Source organism: Alligator sinensis, unplaced genomic scaffold, assembly GCF_000455745.1.
Source record: "Alligator sinensis unplaced genomic scaffold, ASM45574v1 scaffold81_2, whole genome shotgun sequence".
NCBI lineage: Eukaryota > Metazoa > Chordata > Crocodylia > Alligatoridae > Alligator > Alligator sinensis.
The window spans coordinates 495,394-521,134 of record NW_005842912.1 but is presented as its reverse complement, the minus strand read 5'-3'; the positions used below and the strand labels follow the sequence as shown (position 1 = coordinate 521,134).

At 43.8% G+C, this 25,741-nt stretch overlaps 1 protein-coding gene across 3 annotated transcripts in view; it reads left to right on the top strand.

Moving 5' to 3' along the window:
* Nucleotides 1-25,741, top strand: part of HDAC11 (histone deacetylase 11) — a 102,798-nt gene that overhangs the window by 48,478 nt on the left and 28,579 nt on the right. For 2 of the 3 annotated variants that reach the window (XM_025192322.1, XM_006036093.3), the window contains exons 5-7: nt 11,514-11,556; nt 18,348-18,424; nt 21,576-21,638. In XM_025192322.1, the coding sequence (XP_025048107.1) occupies nt 11,514-11,556; nt 18,348-18,424; nt 21,576-21,638 (183 nt within the window). The remainder of the gene's footprint in view (nt 1-11,513; nt 11,557-18,347; nt 18,425-21,575; nt 21,639-25,741) is intronic. The other variant, XM_014525920.2, reaches the window with a different exon arrangement.

Here is a 25,741-nt window from a genome sequence, read left to right as displayed (position 1 = left end):
CGCAGGGAAAAACCCCCCCCCCCCCCCCCCCCCTTTTTTGGAAAAAAACGGAAATTTGGGGGGAAAGTGAAATATATGAAATACTTACTTTCTTAGCATCCTTTACAGATCTAAATTCACTTTGCTACTTTAAGAACATAAAATCTATTATGTATAACTTAGTTTGCTAATAAAATTATCAAGTTTGGTATATTTATTAAATTTAAAAGTATAGTTTATTCAGAAAATAATTACAAATGTACTACTTGAATTTACTTTAAAATGTTTTTAATTTTTGGTGCAAATGGAACTACAAGTTGCTGAACTATAAGGAACCTAGCATGTCTTAGTTTTTGCCAGTTTATGAGAAGCAGGAAAAAATTAAAGTTGAAGCTAGAAGAAACCATCAACATTATAGTAAAACAAAGGAAGTTATTATGTATTCTGGACTTAGTCTCCTCCACAGTGTCAAGCAGATACAGAAAGCACTCATTTTTAGGAGAAAAAAGGGGGAAAAAAACCCAAGACACATTGAATACAAATTTTGCTACATTGAAACTTTGTCTAATCAGTCTCCTTTTCTGAGCTATCAGCAGTTTCTGCTGCTTCTGATTCTTCTGATCCTTCATTTTTACCATCTTCATGGACTTCTGAAAACTGAAGGTTTGCCCGGATTGAGACAAGTTTCTGTTCTCTTTCACATGTTAGTGTGTTTCTTGATTTGGTGTTAGTATTTCCAAACATAGACCAGTTTTTTCACATGCTACAGAAGATGGAGGAATCTGAAGCAGGTGAGAAGCAAGAGAAGTCGGAGGCTGTCTCGTGCAAAAGCCTTGCCACCATGTTGCAGGAGGGATATGCCTGGCAGAGTTTCAGACTGCATTGCTGGACCCAGACAATGTTTTGTACTCTGCAAAATTTGAAAGTACCTTTCCAACATCAAGTCAAGTGTGTTGCTTGTTTTGTAATTGAGTCAAATGCAGTAGCAGTGCTATCATCACTAACACTTTTGCCTTTAAATCTTGGATTCCCATCTGTTAATAAAGTCTTTCACTTGTCTTTCTTCTGTACTTGTAAGTGGAGATACACTTAGATTCTCAAAAACAGTTGATTTTTATCTTGACCATTTGGTAAGGCATGTCTGACAAAAGTGCACTGTCTGATTCAGATGCAGTGATTGCTGAAGAAATTGGCTTTTGAATCTTCAGGGAGTTCTGCAGCTGAATCCAGAAGACATCCTCAAGTACAGTGTTCTTTACATTTCTGGGTACTTTAAGGTCCAGAATTATTACTGTTTCTTGAAGAGCTTCATTGTTTTTCAGTAAACTTTCAAATGAGATCACTACTCCATCTCATCTAGTTTTACTACAGAGTTTGTGTCACTATTTTATTCTTTGCATTCTTTTCTTCCTGCTTCTTCTTAAAGACTGCAGCGACAATATGAGTAGCTTTTACATGTTTTATAACTTCTTTTGCTCTTCTGTAGATCTTTTGCAGAGTGTCCAACTTCATGATGTCATTTAGAAGCAAGTTTAGCCCATGGGATGCACATCCTATTGCAGTAATATGTGGATATTTATCCATTATGATCTCTCATGCTGCTTTCATGTTACTTGCATTGTCAGTCAGCAGAGCAAATACTTTACCACTCCCAATCTTCTGTAGGACTTCACATATTTTACTACTGATATAGTCTGCAGTATGCCTGTTCTTGCCTGTTCCAACGCTTCTGTAAAAAAACACTGGTTGAGTGGTTGTTATCACAAAGTATATGATTCTTTCTCCTTGCACATTTGTCTGTCCATCTGTAAGTACTGCAAGACAGTGCTTTGTTGATTTTTTTTTTTTTTTTGCTTGCACAGATTGCATTACATGTTCATATTCTGACTGTACAAGAGGCTTGTTCAAAGAATGTCTGCTGGGGAAATGGTATGATGGTCTTAGTAATTTCAAAGCTTCGTGCCAGTATGCATTCTCAGTTCTTAACAGGGGTGTCCCAGAAGAATATATTGCTCTTGCAAGAGCTTGGTCATTTTTTCCCTGATCTTCAGGTGCCATCTTCTCTACAAATGGAGCTATTGAGAGTCTTTTGTATACAGTTGGTTGCAATATTTGGTTTCTTGAGGATCAAGACATCAGCATCACAAAGGGTTTCTTCACAACCCTTTGTGATGCTGATGTTATTAAAAAAAAAAAAAAAAAAAAAAAAAAGGAGAAGGAGCAGCCACAGCAGCACTTTCATAGATTCTTATATATTGTAAGGCCAGAAGGGACCTCAGAAGATCATTGGGTCCAGCCCCCTGCACCAAGCAGGAAAGATAATTGGGGGTAAGGTGGCCCCAGCAAGGTGACTGTCTAGTCTCTGGATTGAGAATGTTGGAAAGAGTTACTTTTGCATTTTCATCATCATGATCTTCCTCACTTACACCCGTGAAGGATTTTTTAATGTCTGCTGGACACTTTTTACATACAAGGGTGTGTTTGGTCATCCTAGTAGCATTTGGAAATGCGTGTTTCATTTGATAGTATTTGCTAATTACATTTTTTTCTCAGAATAACTTGCAGTGTGGAAATGCTTCCATATGCTAGAAGTTGGTCATACCATTTTGCTGAGGAAGAAAAAAGACAAATGTAATTTAGTGGCTAGCTAGCATATATAAACACACTAAGCTATTGCATGTACACATTTAGTAATGGATGGAGGAGAGCCTTCCTCAGAGTTAACTGTGAACAGTTTCCCTGCCTTGCAGACCTTACCTCACTGCTAAGACTGGGTGATTTGTCACAAAACATCAGATTAGTAGGAATTCAAGTATGAATTACATGGGTTATGAAAATATAGTAATGCAGTTAAAACGTAGTTTAATATACCGAATTCAGATAAATTTAAACTCTTACCTTTCAATAAAGAAGTATACTTTCCTTCAGCTCCTTTGTACTGCTTCTGTACTTCTGTGCATCTCAAGGTCACAGGGCCAAGAGAAGGCAGGTTCCTTCCAACTCCAAAACCTTTAGACTTGCTCCGTTTCTTCTTCTGAGACTTTTTTGAGCAAGCAGGACAATAAGCTCCTTGTTTATAATCTCTACAGCAGGGGTGGGCAAAATGCAGCCCGGGAGCCAGATGTGGCCTGCCAGGCCATTCTATCCGGCCTTCAGGGCCCGTAAAAAATTTAGAAAATTAATATTAATCTGCCCTGGGCTGCCTGTCATGCGGCCCTTGATGGCTTGCTGAAAATTAGTAAGTGGCCCTCTGCCCAAAATAATTGCCTGTCCCTGCTCTCCAGGAATGAATGGATACTGCTGCCAGTGTCCACTCCCAGTCCTTTGAAGCCTAGTCAGGAGGACAGGAGCAGATTCACCAACCTCTAGATCAAAAGTCAACAATAGAGGCAGTCTACAAGCAAAGAAGGCACTGAATCCTTCTTCCTTCTCTTGTGAAAATGGCAGTGCCCTCTTGCATTTGAGAGTTGTTACTGTACTGCTTGTCCTCAGTGTACAGGAATTGTAATGATCTGATACTGTAGATAGTCTTACATAAAAGTCTTCCTATCACATAGTTATTAGAAAACATTTTTGAGGAGTAAAGGGTAGCAATATATGAACACCTTGTCTTAAACATTTTATTCATTATTCTAAAAGAAAATATTCCATAAGACTTTTTTAAATTTTTCCATTTTTTTCAGAAAAAAAAAAATCCTAGGAAAAAAATGTTTTTTCCCCTGAATATTTCTGTTTTTTTTCCGGGCCTTCACATCTCTAATAATGACTGAAGAACTGGCTGGGCGTCAGGTGACCTGCATTCTAATCCTGGCTGTGTCATTAAGTGGCTGTATGAGTTTGTGCAAGTCATTTTACTTGTCAGTGTGGCGGGCCAGTAGGGGGAGCTCCTGCGTTGAGCCTCCCACCTCACTATGCCCGTTCCCCTTCCGGACTCCACGTGTCCCTCCAGGGGCGCCTAAAGCCTGGCAGACCCCCTTTCAAGCCCCACTGCAGAGTCCGGGGGATAACATGTGCTGCCACCACCCCAAGAAGGGACTGTCTGGGTCCTGTGTCTTTGGGGAAACACAGGCCTAATAATCCTATGGGTACTCGACCCAATACAAGAACTTGAGGCACTTCCCTGCCTCAAGGGGGGAGGGGGGGAGGGGCTGGATGCTCTCCATCCCAGGGTGTTGAGGGAGATAGCAGGGGTTATTGCAGGGCCCTTGGCACGGCTTTACGAGCGCTCGTGGTGCTCGGGCCAGGTGCCAGATGATTGGAAGATAGCCAATGTGGTCCCCATCTTTAAGAAAGGGAGGAGGGAGGACCCGGGCAACTATAGGCCCGTCAGTCTTACCTCAATCCTGGGGAAACTCTTTGAGAAGATCATCAAGGAGCACATCTGTGATGGGCTGGCATCAGGGGTGATGCTGAGGGGCAACCAGCACGGTTTCATTAGGGGCAGGTCATGTCAGACTAACCTGATTGCCTTTTACGATCAGGTCACAAAAGCATTGGATGCAGGTGTCGCCATGGATGTAGTCTTTCTGGACTTCAGGAAGGCCTTTGACATTGTCTCACCCCATCCTCGTTAAAAAACTAGGCGACTGTGGCATCGATGCCTACACGGTCGGGTGGATTGCTAATTGGCTGAAGGGTTGCACTCAGAGGGTGGTGGTGGACGGGTCATATTCGACCTGGGGGGAAGTGGGCAGTGGAGTCCCCCAGGGCGGGTCCTTGGGCCTGCGTTGTTCAATTTCTTTATCAATGATTTGGTCGACGGGGTGAAAAGCAACCTGTTCAAATTCACTGATGATACCAAAATCTGGGGTGAGGTGGGCACGCTAGTAGGGAGGGAAAGACTGCAGAAAGACCTGGATAGGTTGCAAGGGTGGGCTGACAAAAACAGGATGCTTTTCAATACGGACAAGTGCAGGGTGCTGCACTTGAGCAGTAGTAACCGGCAACACACTTATAAGATGGGAAACTCCCTTCTTGACAGCACGGAGGCAGAAAGGGATCTTGGAGTCATCATTGACTCCAAGATGAACATGGGCCGACAATGCGAGGTCATGGTCGGCAGGGCTAACCGGACCCTATCGTGCATCCACAGGTGCATCACAAGTAGGGCCAAGGAGGTGATCCTCCCCCTCTGTGACACTGGTCAGGCCACAGCTGGGTGGTCCTCCACCCAGAGGAGGGCCACCCGCACGATCCGGGGACAGCAGAGCAGACCCTACAATGAGAGGCTACGGGACCTGAACCTGTTCAGCCTTCACAAGAGAAGGCTGAGGAAGGACCTTGTGACTGTCTATAAACTCACTAGGGGGGACCAGAAGGACTTGGGGGAGACCTTGTTTCCCCCAGCGCCCCCCGGGATAACAAGGAATAACGACCACAAGTTGGGATAACAAGAAATAATGGCCACAAGTTGTTGGAGAGTAGGTTCAGATTAGACATCCATAGGAACTACTTCACAGTTAGGGTGGCTAGGATCTGGAACCAACTTCCAAGGGAAGTGGTGCTGGCTCCTACTCTGGGGCACTTTAAGAAGTGGCTTGATGCCTACCTGGCTGGGGTCACTTGAGCCGTTTCTCTCCTGCCCAGGCAGGGGGTCGGACTTGAAGATCTTCAAGGTCCCTTCCGACCCTACTTCTATGATTCCCCAAGTCAGGGGCCAAAAAAGGATAGTTTCCCTTAGTCCGCAGACCCAAGGGGCCTCCTAGGCATAATTAAACCTACCCCTCAATAAGTCTCCTACAGCAGTCACAAAGGAGAACTTTATTGGTTACAGAGGGTAAGGTTAGAATAGGGTACAAGGCAATATCAGAGAAATCCCATAGAGCAACTCCTGTGGCTGGGGTAGCCTTTGATCTTGCATCTGAGTTACTGCAAGCTATATACTAGTTGGATCTCAGGTAGCTTACTCACAAGCATCATCCAGAGGCTGTTGGAAATTCCCTCTGAAGGCAAGCAGTTCCTTGATCATGAGTTTTGAGAGAGATTGCAAGTTTCAGATGGTACAGCTCTTCTTTGTTCCTGAGTATCTCTCACCCCCCCGGGCAGTCCTTAACTTATATAGCCCTTGTGACCTCATTTACCTGGTCTGATGGAGGCCAGCACCTGTTGGCTGTCAGCCAACCAATTTGAAATACATCACTAGTTGCCGGGCAGACTGTAGCCCACCAGGAAGGAAGCCCCTCACCCAGGTATGTGATGCCAGTCACGTAGACACAGAGAGCAGGTTTCCCCTCTCCTTCAGGAATGTATCCAGCTCAGGTTACCCAAAGAGATAGGGTAAAGGTATGTATCCTCTGCTGGGCCCATCCTAATCAAAATTGTCACAGAGCAGAGTTCTTGGGGGAGAAACAAAGGTGGCTTTCTGCCACAGTCAGCACTCCTATTTCTGTAACCTCTCTGATTCTTGCCAGTTTATCTCCAGTCCTGCAGAATTTTACAATGTGCTACTTTATCCATTTTGAGTGGCTCATTGTTATCAGTGAGACTACTACAATGCATAAACTCATTTATGTATGTAAATCATTGATAGATTGGGCAGTACATTTTTAGGCTTTTCAGGACAGAGACTGTGTTACTATATTTGTATGGTACTTCACAAGATGAGTTTGTGACCCAACATTTAAAATGTCACATTAGCTACAGGGCCTAATTAAATATTAAGGGCTGTGTGAAGCTTCGGTCGCTGATTCGATTTGGCTGAGATTTGGCCTGATTTGGCGGCCGAATCTCCAAATCTGAATTGAATCAGGAGACCCTTTCAATCTCCGAATCGAATTGGAACCTTCTGCATCGACTTGGAGAGATTTGACGATTCGGACATAGATGCAGCTTTATATGTTTTTTCTGCATACCTCAAGATACCAGGTGGCTTGTGAATGTTGAGATGGTGGGGCGAATGATGGCAGCGCGGAGGGGCCCCCAGTGTGCTCGGCAGTGGACCAGAAGCACTTCTGGTCCACTTCCGGGTCCGCTGCCAAGCAAATGGGGGAGTGGGGAGGTGTGGTGGGCCCTGTGCTGCTGTGGGACGCTCCATCCTCCCCACCATCTCAGCGTTGAGGAGCCGTGCCTGATACATCGAGGTATGTAGAAAAAACATTTAAAGCTGTGTCTGTGACCAAATCGCTGATTCTCTGAATCAGCATCGAGTCTTCAGATTCGGATTTGGACGAATTGAATCGGGACAGTGATCCAAATCAACAAATTGAATCATTGTACCCTGATTTGGGCCAAATCTGAATTGAATACGGCCCGTTTCACACACCCCTATTTGACCTATACCGTGCCTTGAAAATATTAAGTATTATATAAGTATTAAATAAATGACATACAACAGCTGCTGTGCAGGTGACAGGTGGTGGGGGGGCGATCCCTGCTGCCCCACACTGCCCTGCGCTGCACAGGGGGCTCTGCCACAAACCCACAGAGGTCCCAATGACCGCTGCTCCAATCAGAGAGTACGGGGCTTTTTTTTTTTTTTTTTTTAAGTGCTGGGAAGCTAGGCCTGGACGGCGAGGTGAGGCTGGGCAGGGCAGCCATGGGGGTTTTTCCTTTGCCTCCCACCCACCCAGGGAGAGGCAGGCACAGCCGGAGGAGCCATGGGAGAACCTGCAGCCGCCTGGCTGTGCTTGCCTCTCCCCGGCCTATCTGAATCTCTGAATTGGTGTCGAAACTCTGAAACAGATTTGGCCGAATTGAAATGGAATAGCGATCAGGAACACTGAAACGAATCACTGTCCTCCGGAATGGCCGAATTCAAAACCAAAATGAAACATAGCCGTTTTGTACAGCCCTAGTGGCTCAGTCCATGGGCCTAAGGATCCTGCAGTGCAGCAGGCGTGGGGGGAGTCTGTGACTAGGGAGCTGAGGGTGGGGGCTGGGGTGATTGTATGGCATGATGTAACAGTGGTGTGCAGCCCCCAACTGATTAGAAGTCAGAGATCCCTAATTTAGATCAGAATAACTGATGTGCACTTATGAGCTATAGCTCCTCCCCCTTTTCTTTTTAAAGTGGCTAAAACATATACTTGTCCATACCCTATATGCAGCAGTGTTTCTAACACATGGAGGTTTAGACAAAAATTACTCATGCTCTTCTTATGAGAATTAAACAATAGCAGCAGAGCATAGACTCAAACAGCATATTGAAAAAAAGAACATAAGATGGAGGTTTTAAACACAGAGGTAGAAGAGTGGACATTACAGCCCATTCTGAAATTTCACCATCTTTATTTTTCTTCTGGTTTGTAAAATAAGATAAAGAAGTTCTTCTCCCAAGGCTACACATACAGTGCTGGAGCCGGTGATTAACATGTACTGCCATAATTTGTTGTGCTTTGTTTTGATTAGAAATGGGGTTAAGCTTTCTACTTGAAATCCAAAAATATCTTGTCATTCATTGACCTTGTTTCCTAATTGCTCTCCTTCTCCTGTATCTCTTTTTCTCTCCCTGCCCTCTAATTTTCTTATCATAGTGTTTCCTAAATTTTTTATTAAAAGAATAAAGAGCAATTTAAGAAAAAAATCTGTGAAAGGGCTTCTGCCCTCATAATAGTTGAGATGATTTGCACAATGTAAGGGTGTTGTGACTTGTGGGAAAACTAGATAGACTGTGCTGGAATATTCTTCTTATTTACATAAAGTATTACAGGTTAATTTGCTGGGAGCATGAAGGAAAAACAATATAGAATCTGCCTGTATTTTCAAGCTCCCACAAGAGTTGTCCCTTTATGGATGAGGATTACTGTAAATAATATATTACCAGTGGCCCAAGTTAGAGAGGCAAAAGTAGAATAAAGCATGAGTGGGGAACACTAGCTTTATCTGCTTTAGATCCCTTTGAAATCTAAAATAACCACCTTCAGCAGCAATAAATAAGTAGGACCAAGCTCTGTTCTCAGGTAACTAATCGATGTCATTTTGTTAATTGCATACGAATAATTGTGGGTATAATTTCACTTGTAGCTTTTATAGCATTACAGATGGAGGGAAGAGAGAAAAGTAATTCCCCAGGCTCCTGGGTTTCATAAAGCTTTGCTTTGCTGCTAAACATTCTATTAGTCCTTCAGTACTACCTGTGAGCCTTGCACTGTTCTCCCCTTTGCTGTGTGATACAGATCGCAAGAGTCAGTATTTCATGATAGGAGGACAAGAGAATTAATTTTTGGAGCCCATTAGGTGAGCTCTCCCCACGGAGACTGCTGTGGGCAGAAGTGCATTGCCTACTACACAGTTCCCACCTCTTAGTGCGGAAAAACAAAGTCCAAGGGGTAAAGGAGTAGCTAGCAGAGGTGATACTAGGCAGTAGCGGGTGAGGGGAGCACCAGACCCAAGTGCTGAGTTATAGTGGGTGGTATGGTCCCCTCCAGGAGTCTTTTTCATGGAGGTATCTGTGTGGGCCCCTTCCCCTCAAGGAATCCACAGCAGGGGCAGCTCTGTATAGCCTGTCCAGATGGAGCTGGGCAGATGCTGTCTCATGTCCTGTTAGGGTATCTTTGGGGGCAGGAGGGAGAGGGGATTAGCAAAGTGAATGGCATGCACTCCTCTCCCAGGCCAAAGCTTTGGTACTGAACATCATAGCAGCATATCCCATAGCCCAGAAACATATCTGGGGGGAAGGGGAGCAAGTGGAGCACCAGGAGCAGTCCTGGGAAGTCCATGCTGACCAAGCTGTTGCACCAGCATTTAGTGAGCCCAGCCCTCAGCGACAGTGGTCAAGCTCACACTGTCATAGCATGCTTGGGCGTGAGCTGTAGCAGTTCTGCCACCCAAGCGCAGAGTGCAGAGGCAGGGAAGGTTTCCCTGCCATGTCCCCACTCCTGTTTTCTAGTGGTCAGCATAATTCCTTCCTGCCCTTCCCACCTTGCCCTGGCCACTGAAATATCTTGCTATATCTCTGATACCAGGAGGAAGTCTAGAGCATCTGTGAATCTTAGAGTTCGGTTTAGGGTTTTAACAGTTCTGCTTATGTAACCTGGGTATTTCAAGTTGTTCACTAGCCAGGCATCAAACAGCAATTGGAAGGGTTTTCCTGTGCTGTCATCTTTTAGTGATTATACAAACAAATTCACTATTCAAATGTGGTCTTTGAAAAAATTTACTTAGGTTGTAGTATCTCTGAAGTAGGGATGGTCTATTTGCTATGTGTCTGTATATGCCATAATCATGAGCATTGAAGTGTTTCTTGTAAAAATAAATAAATAAATAAATAACTCTATACGAATAACATTCTTTGATTGGTTTTGATTTCCCCTTTCTCCTGAGTACTGTTTTTTTTTCTATAGAAATACTCTTCTACCATCTAACAGCATAATCTCAATTTACTGAGCAATAAATCCATACACTCTTTGGATTCAGAAAAAAAAACCAACACTTTTTTTTGTTGGCCATAGTGTACCTGGCATTGATAAAGTTCCTTTTGTACTTTGATGTTTTTCTGACCTGGTACAATGATCAATACTCAGAAATTAGAATGAAATGAGAAGTGGTAGTGATGTACTACTGAGACTCCTTGGTACTGGACTTCAATACAAAAATCTCTCTTCAAGGTCTAATATGGTTAAATTAGCAGCATCTGAATGGGAAAAAATATTTTTCTCACACATTGCTTCCTTTCAAACAAGCAATATTTAAAGGGGCACTCAAAGAACTTGTTAATGTTAACAGTTTACCTCTAAGCTGTTTGATTACCTTGACAAGTAAAAAAAAAAAAAAAAATAGAGGAAACTCTTATTTTGCTAAAAAAATTATAATAAGCCCTTCCAGGCATTTGTAAGAATAGTGTAGTAATAGAAATATCTGCCTTGAACAGGAGAAATGCTCAATTAACTGTCTCCTCTTTGGTAATTGTTCACATTTTCCTTTGAAAAATAAGCTTTTCCTTGTTCTGGCAGAGCTTTCCCTTATTTTCTGCTGCTTCTACTTTGAATGCCATTTGAGTCTGCAAGAGAGCAGTGGTCGCCATTTTCAGGAAATAGAGTGAAAAGAATTAAGGATAGTCAATGTTATGAATATTAATTTGTAAGAAAAATGTAAACGAATCACTGCACTGAGTCCCCCACCCCTGGAACCTGAAGTGTATCTAGACATATCCAGTATTTAGTGCTTATAAATATATTCTCTTGAGAATTGTTGCATAAAGCAGAATAAAATTCATGAGTATAATTACTATTCAGTCCTATTCATTTTTTGTGTTTGCAACTTTATTGCTAATGCTTGATCTATCTTGATAATTTTGTTACAAGAATGTTTTCTGCACTTTTTAATGCAACTGCTAGGTGTCAGTGTTCATCTCTGCTAGAAATGTTTTAGAGCATGACTGCAAGAGAAGAAAATACAGATTCAGTATTAAATGCATCTCAATTATATTGAAAATTTGTTTCTTAAGTGCTGTGTATGATCCAACATAACTTACTGTGAGAAAAATTCTATTAATAAGTATCTTAGAAATGTTGAGAGAAATGTACAGGATAAGAGACTGTATTACTAAATGGTGGTGTTCACTCATTCATGAAATCTTTATTGTATTTTTCTTAAAGGCAGGAAAACTTGCCATTGATAGAGGCTGGGCAATCAATGTGGGTAAGTCCAAATGTAATTAACTGAAAGATATTTTAACAACTCTTTTTTTTTGCTTTTTTAAAGAATCATGTTATTTCCTCTTGGCTGCCTTAGAACAGACGAGTAGAGGATAAATATAAGGATCTGAAATTATTTACAGAAAAAAATAGAGTGCTGGATTTATTTTTCCTCATCCCTTATAATTCAAATTGTTGCTTTGTGATTAAATGAAAAATATAGTCATGTTCTTCTAGGAAAAGAGAATAAAGGATAGGGGACTCATTTGAAGGAACAAAATACTAATTGTTGTTTCATTACTAACTACAAAGCAGCAGTAATCAGTATGGCAATTGTAAATATCAATATTTATATCATAAAACTAAATTCTACCTGGCCCGCGGGGCCCCTAAAAAATTTAGAAAATTAATATTTATCTGCCCCTGGCTGCCTGTCATGCAGCCCTTGATGGCTTGCCAAAACTCAGTAAGTGGTCCTCTGCCTGAAATAATTGCCCACCCCTGGTTTAATGTCATTATCACATATTTGGTGAAACAGAACCTTGACAGTTGCTTCTTAAACAACCACCTAGGGAAGGGGTTTTCAACCCCTACTCATCCCAGCCCTGCTCCTACCCCGCTCCCTCCCTCATTGTGGGGGCCTCAATCTGTCCCCTCCCACAGCGGTGAGGGAGGGAGTGGGGCTGGGGCTTGAGACCCCCACAATGCAGGACGGAGTAGGGCAGAGATGAATGATTTGCCCCTACTGCAGTCCCACTCCCTCGTGCACTGTGGGAGTCTCGATCTGTGCCCACCAAGCCCAGTCGCAAAGAAAGTGAGGGAGGGAGTGGGGCTGGGGCTGGGGCAGGTGCTGCACAGCCGGGGCAGGTGCTGCATAGCCAAAGCAGGTCGCAGCTGCGCATGCCCACCACTGTGCACACCGCCAGGAGGGCATGCGGGTTGTGTTCCCCCTGGATCTATACAGGGGGTGGAGCGGGCTATAGCTGTGGCCTGGGGCCGGGGCTGCATTGGGCTCTTCTGGCCAGGGCTGGGCCAGGCTGTGCTCGAGGAGTGGGGCTATGGTGAGGGCTGCAGCCACCCCAGAATTTGCCATAGCTCCCCCAACCCCCTCCCACCTCAGCCCGGCCCCAGCCTGTAGCAGCCCACAGACTGCCCTGCCCTGCCCTGTGTATTGATCCGGGGGCATGCGCCCCCAGGCCCTCCTGGGGGAGTGGGTGGTGGTGGTGGTGGTGGTGGTGCTGGGGGGGCTGAACGGGGTGGGGGCTCACATGCGATGGTTGCTGCTACCCTACTTGGCTGTGTGCCACGCCACTTTCTCATGCCCAGTCGTGGCTCTGCAGGCTGCTGACAGGCTTGACGCCTGGCAAATTGTGCACCATGGGGGTGGGCACAAAACACACTTCCCCTCTCTGCCCCCCCCACCATTCAGACTGTTGCAGCCCTGCTGTAAGTGGGTAGCAGCCAGTCAGGAGAGCGAGCTGGGGTGGGGGGCAGGGAGGCTGGCTCCAAGCACACAGTGTGCTGTGTGGGGCTGGCAGTGCCCGATGTGTCCCTTCCCTTCATCCTGGGTAAGAGGTGTACACACCGGGGGAGATGCTGCTGCCATGCCTCGGGGCATGCTCTGTCCCCACCTGCTTGGCCACCTGCCCATGTGTACCCCATACAACCTTTTTAAGTATTCCTGGGGGTAGGCATATCCCTGGTTGACAACTCCTGACCTAGGGTGACAGGCAGCCAGGGGCAGATCCAGAGGGGAGCAATGTGCAGTTGCATCCTCCTGTGATTACTGCTGTACCCAAACTTTAAAAACAAATGCTGAGGAGGGGCAGGGTCATTTCTATTCATGCAGCACTGAGGGCGTCAGTTGACTTCATGGCTCATTAAAATCTACTTCATTCTTGCTAATCTTATTTTTGTCCACTCCACAGGTGTTAATGACCATCTCTTTCTTCCTTTTAATGGTTGATGTTCCACTATTGAAATTATCCTTTTTTCAGTAATTTTACTGTCTGTTAGCCATTCCTGGTAATGTCTCTCTCCCATTTCACAGTGCTGCAGACTGTTTTTAGCTCTAGCTAAAAACTTTAATTTATGTGTGGTAATATTAACTCAGGTGTGGAAATGAGTGACAGTAAAGTGTGGGCTGTAGGGCTGTGCGAAGCTTCGGTTGCTGACTTGATTTTGTGCAGTTTCGACCCAATTTGGCAACTGAGTCTCCGAATCTGAATCGAATCAGAGGACCCTTTAAGTTCTCCGATTTGAATCAGAACCTTCCGAATTGATTTGGAAAGATTTGATGGTTCGGACATAGACACAGCTTTAAATGTTTTTTCTACATACTCAAGGTACCAGGCGGCTCGTGAATACTCTGATGCTGGGGTGGATGGAGCATCCCATGGGAGTGTGGGGGGATCCCCAGCATGCTTGGCAGTGGACCCGGAAGTGAACCAAAACCACTTCTAGATCTGCCGGGGAGTGCGCGGTGGATCCCTTCCACCCCCCGACTCGGCGACTGGTGCCTCCTGGGTCTGGGGGAGCACCTAGGGTTCCCCCGTGGCCAGTCACTAAGCCGTGGTGGGAGGGGTGTCCCCTGCGTGCTTGGCAGCAGAGCCAGAAGTGGGACGCTCCATCCACCCCAGCATTGCAGCGTTCATGAGCCACGCCTGGTACCTCGAGGTATGTAGAAAAAACATTTAAAGCTGTGTCTATGGCCGAATTGCTGATTCTCCGAATCAGCATTGAATCTTCAGATTCGGCTGAATTGAATCGGGACAGTGACCCAAATCAACGAATTGAATCACTGTCCCCAATTCGGGCCAAATCCGAATCAAATATGGCCCATTTCACACAACCCATAGTGGGCTGCTCTGTCAAGACACTCAAGAAGACTAAATATTGTTTTATGGATATAAATAAGAGATGTACATTTAGTTGTAAGGACTATAGGACTAATGAAAAAATATTTTTGACCGTGTTTTCTCTAGTTAGTTGTGTTTTTAAACATAATATATAATCTACCATTTAGTGCACATTCCAGTAAAGTTCTATTTGTTTTTTCTTTGTTCTTAAACTGAATAGTATAGCACTAAGCTCTTAGTGTATTAGTAAAGCTTGTAGTCTCTGTGTAACTGGAGAAAAATGTGTGTTGTGTTAGATATGATTGTGTGCCACATGGTCTCTTTTATCCTAGATCTCTACCCATGCATACAACCTAAAGTCTGCAAACCTATTATGTTTCTGTTTTGGAGAAGTGTGGTTCGGTGATTGGGGTACTCTCTCATACTTGCCCCAAAACTCTCTCCTCTGTACAGTTAGTCCAATAAAAGACATCACCAACAAAAACAACTCTCTGACACTACTATGTAATTGAAGGCCATTGAAATCTAAGCACCTTTGAGGATTTGGGCAATTCCTTTACGCCTCAGTTCTCTGGGAAATATAGATGATGGTACTTCCCCATCTCACTTGAGTTTTATTGGGAAATAAATCTATTAAAAGTTGTATAATATTCAGAAACTACATTGATGGGGACTATAATAAATACGGACTCTCTGCACATAGGTGTATGTCACTCTAGCTTGCTGATAAGAGTAATTGTGATTTAAAAAAAAATATCTTGAGATAATCAATGTGTTCAGTGGAAATTTTCCAATGGACTGGTTTGTAGTTGTATACATTTATATCTCTAAAAAAATATAAGGATGAAGGAGGAACATTCTGGGAGGATTTAACATTGTTTGAACTACTCAGATAAAATGCTACCTGAGAAGGTAGATTCCTCTTAAGGACAAAGAATCCTTGAAGAAGAAGGCAGGCAAGGTTCTTTGGGTAGGTGTGATATCTTTTATTAGACCAACTGAGTAGCTGGAAAAAAGTTCTTAACAAGCTTTCCAGTGCAGTCACCCTTCTTCAGGCATAGGGAGTCTCTGATCATTTCCCCAGCTCTTCCCCGGGGCTGCAGGCCCCTGTTTTGTGTGTGGGGTTTCAGCAGGCTGCCGCTGAAACTGCAGCAGCAGCCTGCTGAAACCCAGCACACAGATCCAGGGGCCTGTGCCACCTGGGAAAATGATCAGAGAGCTGGGGGAAGCTTCCCCCTCCCTCTCCTTAGTTTCTGTTTAGCTGCAGCAAGCCTGGCTTCAAAACTCAAAATGCTTTGAAACGTTTTGAGTGCCCTCATTTTGTTTGAAAGCTGTTTTGAAGCCTTTTGGTTTGTTTCGATTTTGCTGTTTTGAGCTCGAATGCATCGAAACAGCTTCAAAACGAAACACCAGTTGAAATATCGCACAGCCCTAATGTGTATCTATACCGGCCTAACTGTTATGTGGTGTAGCTGTACTGTATGAAACCTATGAAAAACAAAGTCTTTTCACCTTTTTCTGACTGCGACTAATTGAAAACATCAGTTAAATATTGGAGAAACAGAAGTAAATGTAGCACAACTGACAATAATCCAGTCTATTATGGTATCCTGTATCCAATTGTAGCTAGTAGCTAATGCTTTGGATAAAGGAAAAAATAAATATTTTTAAATTACTGTACTTAGGAAGCAAGGTAAGGTTTTCTACTTCTAACCTTAATGTGATTCCCCCATCCCATTGTCCAGAGAAGACAGCTTTTATCTTAGTGGGACATAGAGAAACGCCTTTCACTCACACATGAAGATTCATGTTTCAACCCATCCAATTATTGTCACTTGAGACAGTATTTCTGACCCTACTATGATTTAAAGTTTCTACCTATGTGACTTGCTGCATTACAGTTTCCTTTTAGCATCCCAAAAAACCAGTGATGTTGCATGTAATTGAACTGCAAGATTGTGTTCTGTTTTGTTTTGTCAGTTTATCTTGTTACAAAACTGAAATATTTAATGCAGTAAACATAAAATGTGAAGTAATAAAAGCAAATGATTTGAGAAATGAAAGAAGAGGCTTATGGGCACATATATTACATTCCTAACATCAATTATCAGCAGTACATTTGCATGCAAATCTCTTCATGAAGTAAATAAATAACAGTGACACCTAATTGCACTATTCTGCTAAATATATGTGCAGCAATAGCAACAATTCTGCCACAGTATTAAAAAAAAATAGGGTCCTTCAGAAAAAGATGTATTACATGGGAATCAAGAATAGCCATTTCCTCAATCAAGAAATGAAATGCCGTCCGTACAAAACTTCAAAACCTATTGTGCTTCAGTGACAATTGAGAGAAATAATAGTGTTGATGTTACATATATATTTAATTGTTTGGTGAATATTTTCCAGCAGGCCAGTTGAATGACTGATTATTTTGCTTGTTTTAATTGAATTGAATAAATTGTAAGGGTATAATTAAAATCAATATGGTTCTTTTTCTATAACAGAGCAAAAAGGGGTAGTATTTATAAAAGCAGAACTGTGTATCATATTAAGGTTGTTTAGTGGACTTCATGGAAGCCACCAGTGCTGAAGTTTCTAACCACTATCTCTGTATAGTCTTGTACCATTTCTAAAGATAGTAATTCCCACGTAATGAGCATCTGTGCAACCTGTCGTGCTTAAAAAGAAAAATTCTGTGCAAATTTTTATCTGTAAAGACATTTAACAAAAACAGATTTGCTATATAAAATGTATGGTAATACATCTGTCTCTTTCAGTATTTTTCCTATTATTTGCTTGCTCATCCCACCCCAAAAGTAAATACTCAGTATAAATAACAAACGAAACCCACAAATAATAAAACAGATGCCTGCACCTCTTAGTCGCTTCCTTTTTATATCATTAAGTATTGCTATGGAATTACTCTGGCCTGCCTTCTTATATATGACTATGTAGAGCAGTGATGTTGTTCAGGAAATGATCGTTGCACACAGAATTATTTTATTTTGAAATTGCCATTTGTTTCTGAAACACCCTCATAATTGTTGTTCATCTTCCTCAAAGTGGGAAAGACTCGGCCTTATGTTTTACTCTAAACCTGCAGACACAACTTCGTTTCTTTTTTGTGTTTTTATGACAAGGTATTTAGCGGAATTTGCAGATTAATTGGAATTGGACACAGCCACACCATTAACACTTCTGCTATGGCCTCAAACTTGCAATATTTGGGCTGTCAATGGTGGGCCTTAGTGCCCACACCACCCCAGGCCCTGCAGACATAACTAGGAGTTGGTAAAGCACAGAGACACCCTGAATTAGTAGCATGACTGTGGTAGCAGCCCTGGACAATGCCTTTTGGGATGGGGGTGCAAAAATAACTGACAGCAGCATTTAGGGATGTAAATACTTTAACAGCATTTATTTAACTTCCTCTTATTATATCAGTTAAATGATTAACCTATAACACTTCGACTTGGCCCTTTGACTGGACACAGGGGGAGGAGGCAAGCCCTGCCAGACTGCACAGGCCCCGAGCTAAAGGATAACCAGTATGCTAACTGGTTATTGCTGCACTTATTGGTTAAACAATTAATCATTTAACCTTTCACATCCCCAGCAGCATGACAGCCTGCTTGCCTCATGCCACAGCTGCCCTATTAGATCTCTACCTTGCATTTATACATCCGTGTCATGTGTGTCAAATTCTTTGTACAGTTGCAAGAATTTAAGTTCAGCATGTACAGCTCCTTTATCTTGGGACCTAATAAGCCAAACATTATGACCAGTAGGCACCACACTAGGCTGGAAATTTTAGATTCTTTGTTCAATTAAAGAAAGACCTCAGCTTACTCACTGACCTTGTATTTTCAGTGATCATTTTGTACTCCACAGTATCTAGCTTTTTACTCTGTAATTTTTTCCCCCTTATATTTAGGGGGTGGCTTTCACCACTGTTCAAGTGATAAAGGTGGAGGATTTTGTGCATATGCTGATATCACACTGGCTATTAAGGTAAGAAAATGTAAAAAAAAAATTCTCTACTTTTTGTGTAAATGAAAAAATATTATTTTAGAGTAATCAAAACTGTAATTTCATTTATATCCTAATTGATAGGAACAAAAACACCCAATATTTAGAAGGGGATTGATCTGAATGTTGTTTAGTGTCTGATGTTACAGCATATAATGTATGCATTGATTACTAGGCCTGTGCGAAGCGGCAAGTATTCGCTTCGGATTCGGCTGATTCGGAGGGACAGCGATTCGATTCAGAGATTCGAATCACTGTCCTGCTTCAATTTGGCTGAATCGGATGTGAAGATTCAGCGCCGCTTCAGAGATTCAGCCATAGACTAAAGAGGCAGCAGTCTTCACTGCTCTGGACATAGCTGCCTCCAGCTGGTAAGTCTGTTGCGGTGGGTGGAGCGGGGAGGGAAGGGGCATGGGGTAGGGCTGTGCGAGACAGCATCGTTTCATTTTGACTTCCGTTTTGCCATTTCAAAAGGACAGTGTTTCCTTTCGCTGTTTCGAAGCACTGCTCTGTTTTGTTGGAACTGTTTCGCTGTTTTGACGCTGTTTCAATGTGTTTTGATATTTTGCCCATAGGCTATAACAGGGAATCATAAAAATGCCTATAACTTTGTTATTTCTTGGATGAAATTGGATGAAATTGCAGGGGTGGTAGCCCCTTTTGAGGTTGTGAAGCCTGCCAAGTTTCAAGGAGATAGGTGCAGGGGTTTTTGTGAAATTGCACCTCAAACTGTTCAATACACAACTAATATCGCTTGCCAGCAGCAGCATACTGCTGTCATCCTGCACACAGATCCCGGGGCCCGCACACCCCGGGAGGAGTCCAGGCGGAAGGGGGCAAGCGGCAGCAAGGCATAGCTCCCACTCCAAGCACTGCCATGCCTGCATCCTGTGACCCCCCTCTACCCCTCCCTCGAGTCCCGCACCCCCCTGCCCCAGCTGAGCAGCTTGTCCCAGCCTCAGTCCCTCCCTTCCCCACACCCCTTCCATCCTCCTTCCGCCCACCACAACCAACTTACCATCTGGACGCAGCTCTGTCCAGCGTGGTGAGAACTGCTGTCTGTTTAGTCTATGGCTGAATCTCTGTAGCGGTGCCAAATATTTTCCGAATTGATTCGGAGGCTTCCAATTCAATTTGGATCTTTGAAATTGATCTCCAGTTTTGATTCAGATTCAGAGATTTGGCCACCAAATCAGGCTGAATCTCTTCCAAATTGAATTGGCTACCAAAGCTTCACACAGCCCTATTGATTACCATTGAAGTGGTGCTAGATATGCGGTGAAGCGCTTCAAGTTCAGATGTCTTGAAAATAAATAAAATTTTGTCACAATTTTCTCTCTGTAAAATACTTTCCAGTTACCATAGATTAATAATCTCTGAAAATCCTCAGTGGGAGCTGTCCTTATCTTGCAATTGGACCCACAGTATCCCTTGTTTGCAACAAAGACGGCAGTCAAAGAAAGGCATCCTCCCTCCCAGGTCCAGTCACGGTATCTGGCTTATAAAGTTTCATGCAAAAAGTATGGATGCCTCTAAAATAACCTCTGACAGGGAAGGGGAAAATTCTGGAATGCTTGACCATATTTAGTATTGTATTTTCTGCAAACAAGCAAGTATACTTAAGTTGAAGGAAGAACCTCTTGTAACAAATACTTAAAATTTCACAGGAGTACATTTGCATAACAAGTCATGAGATAAAATAATATCAGAAATAACTGGTTTTGTGTATGCTAGCCTACGCATCTCAAAGATTAATCTGAAGTTAGTCTCCCACTCATTACAGCGCAAATTGGGAGGCCAAAATTCTACCATATTTTACCCAAGTACAGAAGATGTGTCTGCCATTCATGTGTTAACAATTAAGACTTGTTATGGTTGTGCCTCAAAACATTTTTGAATATCTTTAATATACTTTCTCAGCCATGTGGAAGAGCAATTAAATACATTTCAGTGCTGGTTTATGAATAAGTTTTTTTTTGTTTTGTTTTGTTTTTTTAGTTACAAGACCTAACTCTGAAAAGCAGCCTATAAAATAGGGTCATACGTAAGCTATGACTTGTGTATTCTTGTATATCTGGTCCATAAGCTTCTCAAAAAGATAGTTTTATAACCTCAGAAAATAGTCTATAATTCCATATCTCTTCCAGATATAAACTTTCTATAATGAAGTTTCAGAATGACCTAGCTGTTAATTTGTTACATATATATATGTATGTGTGTGTATGTATGCTTAGAGGGATCTAGGATTTTGAAAAGTGAGGTGCAAGAGCAGTGACCTGCACCTTTGGTGGACGCACTCCCTCACTTGTAGCCTTGCCTCCTGCCCTCTCCCTTCCCCCCACCTCCAATGGGGGGACCATGCTGCAGGAGAAGCAGCTAAGAACTTCTTTTAAGTCCCTGAAAGCAGTAAGAATCTCCCCTTCCCTCTTCTATTATTCTAGCTCAGTAGTATGTCCCCTCCTCTCTCATTCCCTTCCTGGCTCTCTCTACTCACATCTCTGGGTGCAGGAAGAGGAAACCTGCCTGCTGCCAGTGCTTCAGCTGTGCTGCAGGGAGTGACTGTGTAGGGAGCTGGATTCAGCCAGGGACAGTGGCTGCAGTGGATGGGTTTGCCTGCCCCTGGGCCACTCCCTTTGCTGCCATTGTCTCTGGATGAGTCCAGCTTGCTATGCAGCTGATCCCTGCAGCCCCAGCTGGAGTGGGGCAGGAGCAGCTCTGGGGCCTCTCTGGTCCCCACATCAGCCATGGATAGTATCAGTGGCAAGTGCGTCTCCCCTTCCTCAGAGGCATAAGTAGAGAGAAGGAGGGAGGAATAGGAAGGAAGGGGATGTGGCACTGAGCATAGAATGGAAGGAGGGGATGCTGAGGATGTCTTACCTACTTTGGAAACTTGGGACAAAAAATCCTGCGCTGCTGCTCCTGTGGCATATTTCTGACTCCTCAGGGAACCCAGGCATCTGGGGCCACTGAGCTAGACTGTGAAAAGTGGGTGTGGTTGTGTGTGTGTGCATGTACGCACACCCACTTTGTGTTCAGCTCAAAACTGAAATATATGATGTGAATATCAAGCTTCTAATTTGATCTCTTATTCAATTTCATAACTCTTTTTTTTCCATGGAACCTATAATTCCAGTTTTTATTTGAAAGAGTAGAAGGAGTTTCTAAGGCCACAATTATAGATCTGGATGCTCATCAGGTGAGTGATTCTTCTATTCAGTACTGTAAATGTGCTTTGCCAAAAAAAAAAAAAAAAAAAAAAAGTCATCAGTAGATATCATCTTTATAATATCTTTATAATATAACAATAAGATCATAAAAATCTAAGTTACAGAGTGCAAAGTTAAACCTAGTGCAACAGAAAACTTTAATTTAGAAATGAATTTTTAGCATTGTTGACATCAAATCAAGCATGATAATGTATTTGATTTCATTACTTTACCTGATGTTTCTTAAATTAATGTTATATTATTAAAATGTTTTCTCACTCTACTTATGGAATTGCTTCTCATTTCTTTAAGTCAGTGGTGTCAAACTCATCTGGTACTGTGGGCCAGGTGAGGGCCCCTGGGCAGGTCTGCGGGCTGGATCACGTCATCCCCAAATCAGCATGCAGGGTCAGTTCATTGGGGTGCTGCATGTAGTATGTTCCTGGATGGCTCCACTTTGGGGCTTGCACTGCAGTCATTGTGAGGGCTGGACCTGGCCTCATGGGTGCTGCCTTCAGTGCAGGGAGTCAGCAAGGGCTACACGTTGCATGCAATGCCCCACTGAACCCGGTCTTTTGTGCTGGCTCTGGGGCGGTCCAAATTGAACCCCAGGCCATCTGTACATGCCAGAGCCAGCACTCAGGGCCAGTAGGCAGTGTGCCATACTACAGCACAGAGTTGCAGCTTGCACACCACTTGTAGCGCAAACCTCAGAGGGGGCTGGCGTGGTTCATAGGCTGGATCTGGCACTGTTGGTGCTATATGTGACATGGAGCAGCCCTTGTGGCACTTGCAGTGCAAACCCCAGAGAGGGGCTGATACGTGCTGCATATGGTGCATAGGCTGGACCTGGCACTATGAGTGCAGCATGTGACACCAGTGGGGCAGCATGGGGTGCATGCTGTACTGGATCTTCCCTGTACCCTGGCTTCAGCGTAGCCCAATCCAGACTAGCCCTGAAGCCGGTGTGCATGGTAAGTATGGTGGTGGAGAGCTGCATGCAGTGTGCACCCCATGCTGATCCTCACAGCTCCAGGTCCAGTCATGTGCCAGACTGGCTCCTTGGTTGGTCTAAGACAGGGGCAATTATTTCGGGTGGAGGGCTGCTTACTGCATTTGGCAAGCCATTGAGGACCTCATGACAGGCAGCCAGGGGCAGATAAATATTAATTTTCTAAATTTTTTAGGGGCCCTGCGGGCCAGAGAGAATGGCCTGGTGGGCCACATCTGGCCCGCAGGCCACATTTTGCCCACCCCTGGTCTAAGACCTACAGTCTATGTTTGACACCCCTGCTTTAAGTTACTGGAAAGTCTGCTCTTATCTATTTCTTTGTCTGCCAATCAGTAGTCTGATAGTTTCTGACAAAGTACCATTGATATTCAGCTTCAGTTGATGATTCTCTCAAGTGCCGATTAGCTTAGCTAGATTATGTTTAGTCAAATATTCATATCATTTTTATTGTTTGTTGTTCATCCTTTACTGTCTGGTACTGACATTTTTTGGTAATTTGCTCACTTATACTTTAGCTTCTAAACTTTTCATGAAGTTTATCTCTTGCATCTTAAGCTGTGGGATTTAAACTTTTTTGCCTCACACGGCAAGAAAAGCACCAGCAAAGGTCATTTAGAGATTCTGAGAGAGGATTTTGAATTCAGAGGTGCAAAGGGGGGTGTTCTTAATGTTGCTCACCAGTTTAAGGGTCCTGTAGCCATGTCATCAGCAGGTTCCATATATTGCAGATTAAGGGTATGTATATATGGCTTCTGTGGTACTTAGAAGGCAGGGTAGATTTGCACCTTGTAGACTAATTAAAGTATACATAGCACAAACTTTTGTGAGCTGAAACTCACTTTATTAGATGCTGTTTTGTGGCACTTTCCAAAGCAGCTTTCTGTAGGATCTTGCCCCTCTGACCCCCACCCTCCCCTTCCTTGAGAACACCAGCAATAGAGCCATCCGGGTGCCTTTCCCAGGTCCTTTTCTAGATTGACTTGTGCAGAGCAGAAATGGATAAGTAGAGTGCACTTGAGAAATGTTCTGCTGGGAGCATGCCAAGAGGTGATTGATGTGGATTTTGGCTTTGGGTGATTAGTTTGGTCATCATACCTCCAGGCTGAAATACTAGAGGCTTGATTGTAGAGCGAGTATCATTCACAAACAATATTAATGCCAGTGTTGCTATTGCCAGGTGTCTAAAAATGAATCAGACCTCAGAAATCATTAAGATGGACTTAAAATCATGCAGTAAGAAAATATAATACTCTATTCTGGGTTGACTTTATTTTCCTCCTGCATTTAGGATGTACTGTTTGTTTTCAGTTTTTTCTCTTTAGGACTGAAAGAGTTCAGAATTTCCTGTTTTTAGTGGAAGTTGAGATCTTGCCCTAACTACTTGATTCCAGTAGTTGGGGTTTAAAGAATCATTAAATATGGTACGATGCCCAGTAAAATCATGAGAGCTGGAAGTACTGAAATCTTATCTGTTGTTTTATCTTGTCACGGTGGGGTCCTACAGGAGAGCCGTGATCTCCTCAAGGCCCCCTTCCCATGCCAAGTTGGCCCAAGGGCACCCTCAGATTCTTGCCCGCCGCATCTTTGACGTTCCAATATATATTAGGGAAGCTGCCTTATGTCTTCTTGGACGCGGTCTGCTGTAACCTGTGGCCCCATGGACTCCTGGACCCCTCGTGGGTCTTGTCCTACAAACAGGTGCTTTGGGGCACCCTAGCCTTATGGGCTATGCGTGGCTCCAAACACCCCTTTTACCACACCCCAAGCCTCGCAGTTGGAATAGACGTTGTTCGGTCTCTCTGTCTCCACTCCCTCTCTGGCACTCAGGGTCTGAACAGCCCTGTCTCTCTCTCTTCCCGCGCCCCCTCTCGGGGCTCTTCTGAGTAAAGCCGCCCCCTCTCGGGGGCTCACCATGCCTGCACTGGGGCTTCTCAGCAACGCCCCCTTCTCTGGGGCTTTTCAACTACCCCTCTCTGGGGCTGGGGTCTGTGCACCCCGCATGCTGCGCCCTCACTGGCGCTTGGGTCCTCACACTGCTGTGAGTCCCCTATGAGGCCTCCTCCAACCCCTAATAGCCTCAGCCAAACCACCGGTGATAAACAGCAACACAAACTCGAGCCTCTTGGCTATAGTTTAAACATAAGCCGCCCGGCTATAATCACGCTTTGCCTACCCGGGTTCTTCATCCCACAGCCATATCATGTGCTGCTCCTTCAGCAGGCTTCTCCTCTCTTCTGCAGCAGAGAGCTCCTTCCTTGATGGCTGCTGGCAGGGAACTGCCTCTGGCCTCAGCTCCTTGGGTTTATAAGGGAGCCAGGCCCTGCCCCTTTTGGTCAGCTGACCTCCTGGTTGCCCTGGCAACCCACAGCTGGGCTCCTTATTCCCTGCTAGGGCTCTTTCCCCGGCAGCTTCCCCTCTTCAGGAGCAGGGCACCTCAGTGCCCTGTGACATACCTGTATACATAATTGGATGTATCCCTGTAATTTATTTGTCTTCTTTTCCCATAAAAGTTTCCCAGACAAATTATGTCATGTAAGCAAAGGGATGAATCCATAAATTCTTGCTGCTTATTAAGTTAAAATTCAGCAGTCTTTCCTTGCTCAGTAAAGCATGTTGGAGCCTTAAACTTCACTCCGGAAAGCTTAAATGCTTTGCTGAGTTGAGGGTCTCTGTTTTCTGCAAGGTTGGGGTGGGGGTACTTGTAAGCTGTGTAAATTTAATCAGTAATTGAAATGTTTTGACTTTTGGTTTCTTATTAGGACTGTGCGAAATTTTGCCAGTAATTTCATTTTGGTGCTGTTTCAACTCATTTCGAGCTTGAAACAGCGAAATTAAAACGAAACAGAGAGCTTTGAAACAGCCTCGAAACAAAATGAGGCAAGTTGAAATGTTTCGAAATTTTTGAAATGTTTCAAGTTTCGAAGGTTAAGCTGGGCTTGCCTGCAGGGAAACAGAAACTAAAGTAAGGAGAGGGAGGGGTGGTGGGGAAGGAGTACTCTCTTTATTGACTGTGATCCTTCCCTGAGGTCCCTTCCAATCCCAGTGCTCTGGGGGAGGGATGGAAAAACTGCATAAAAGGCA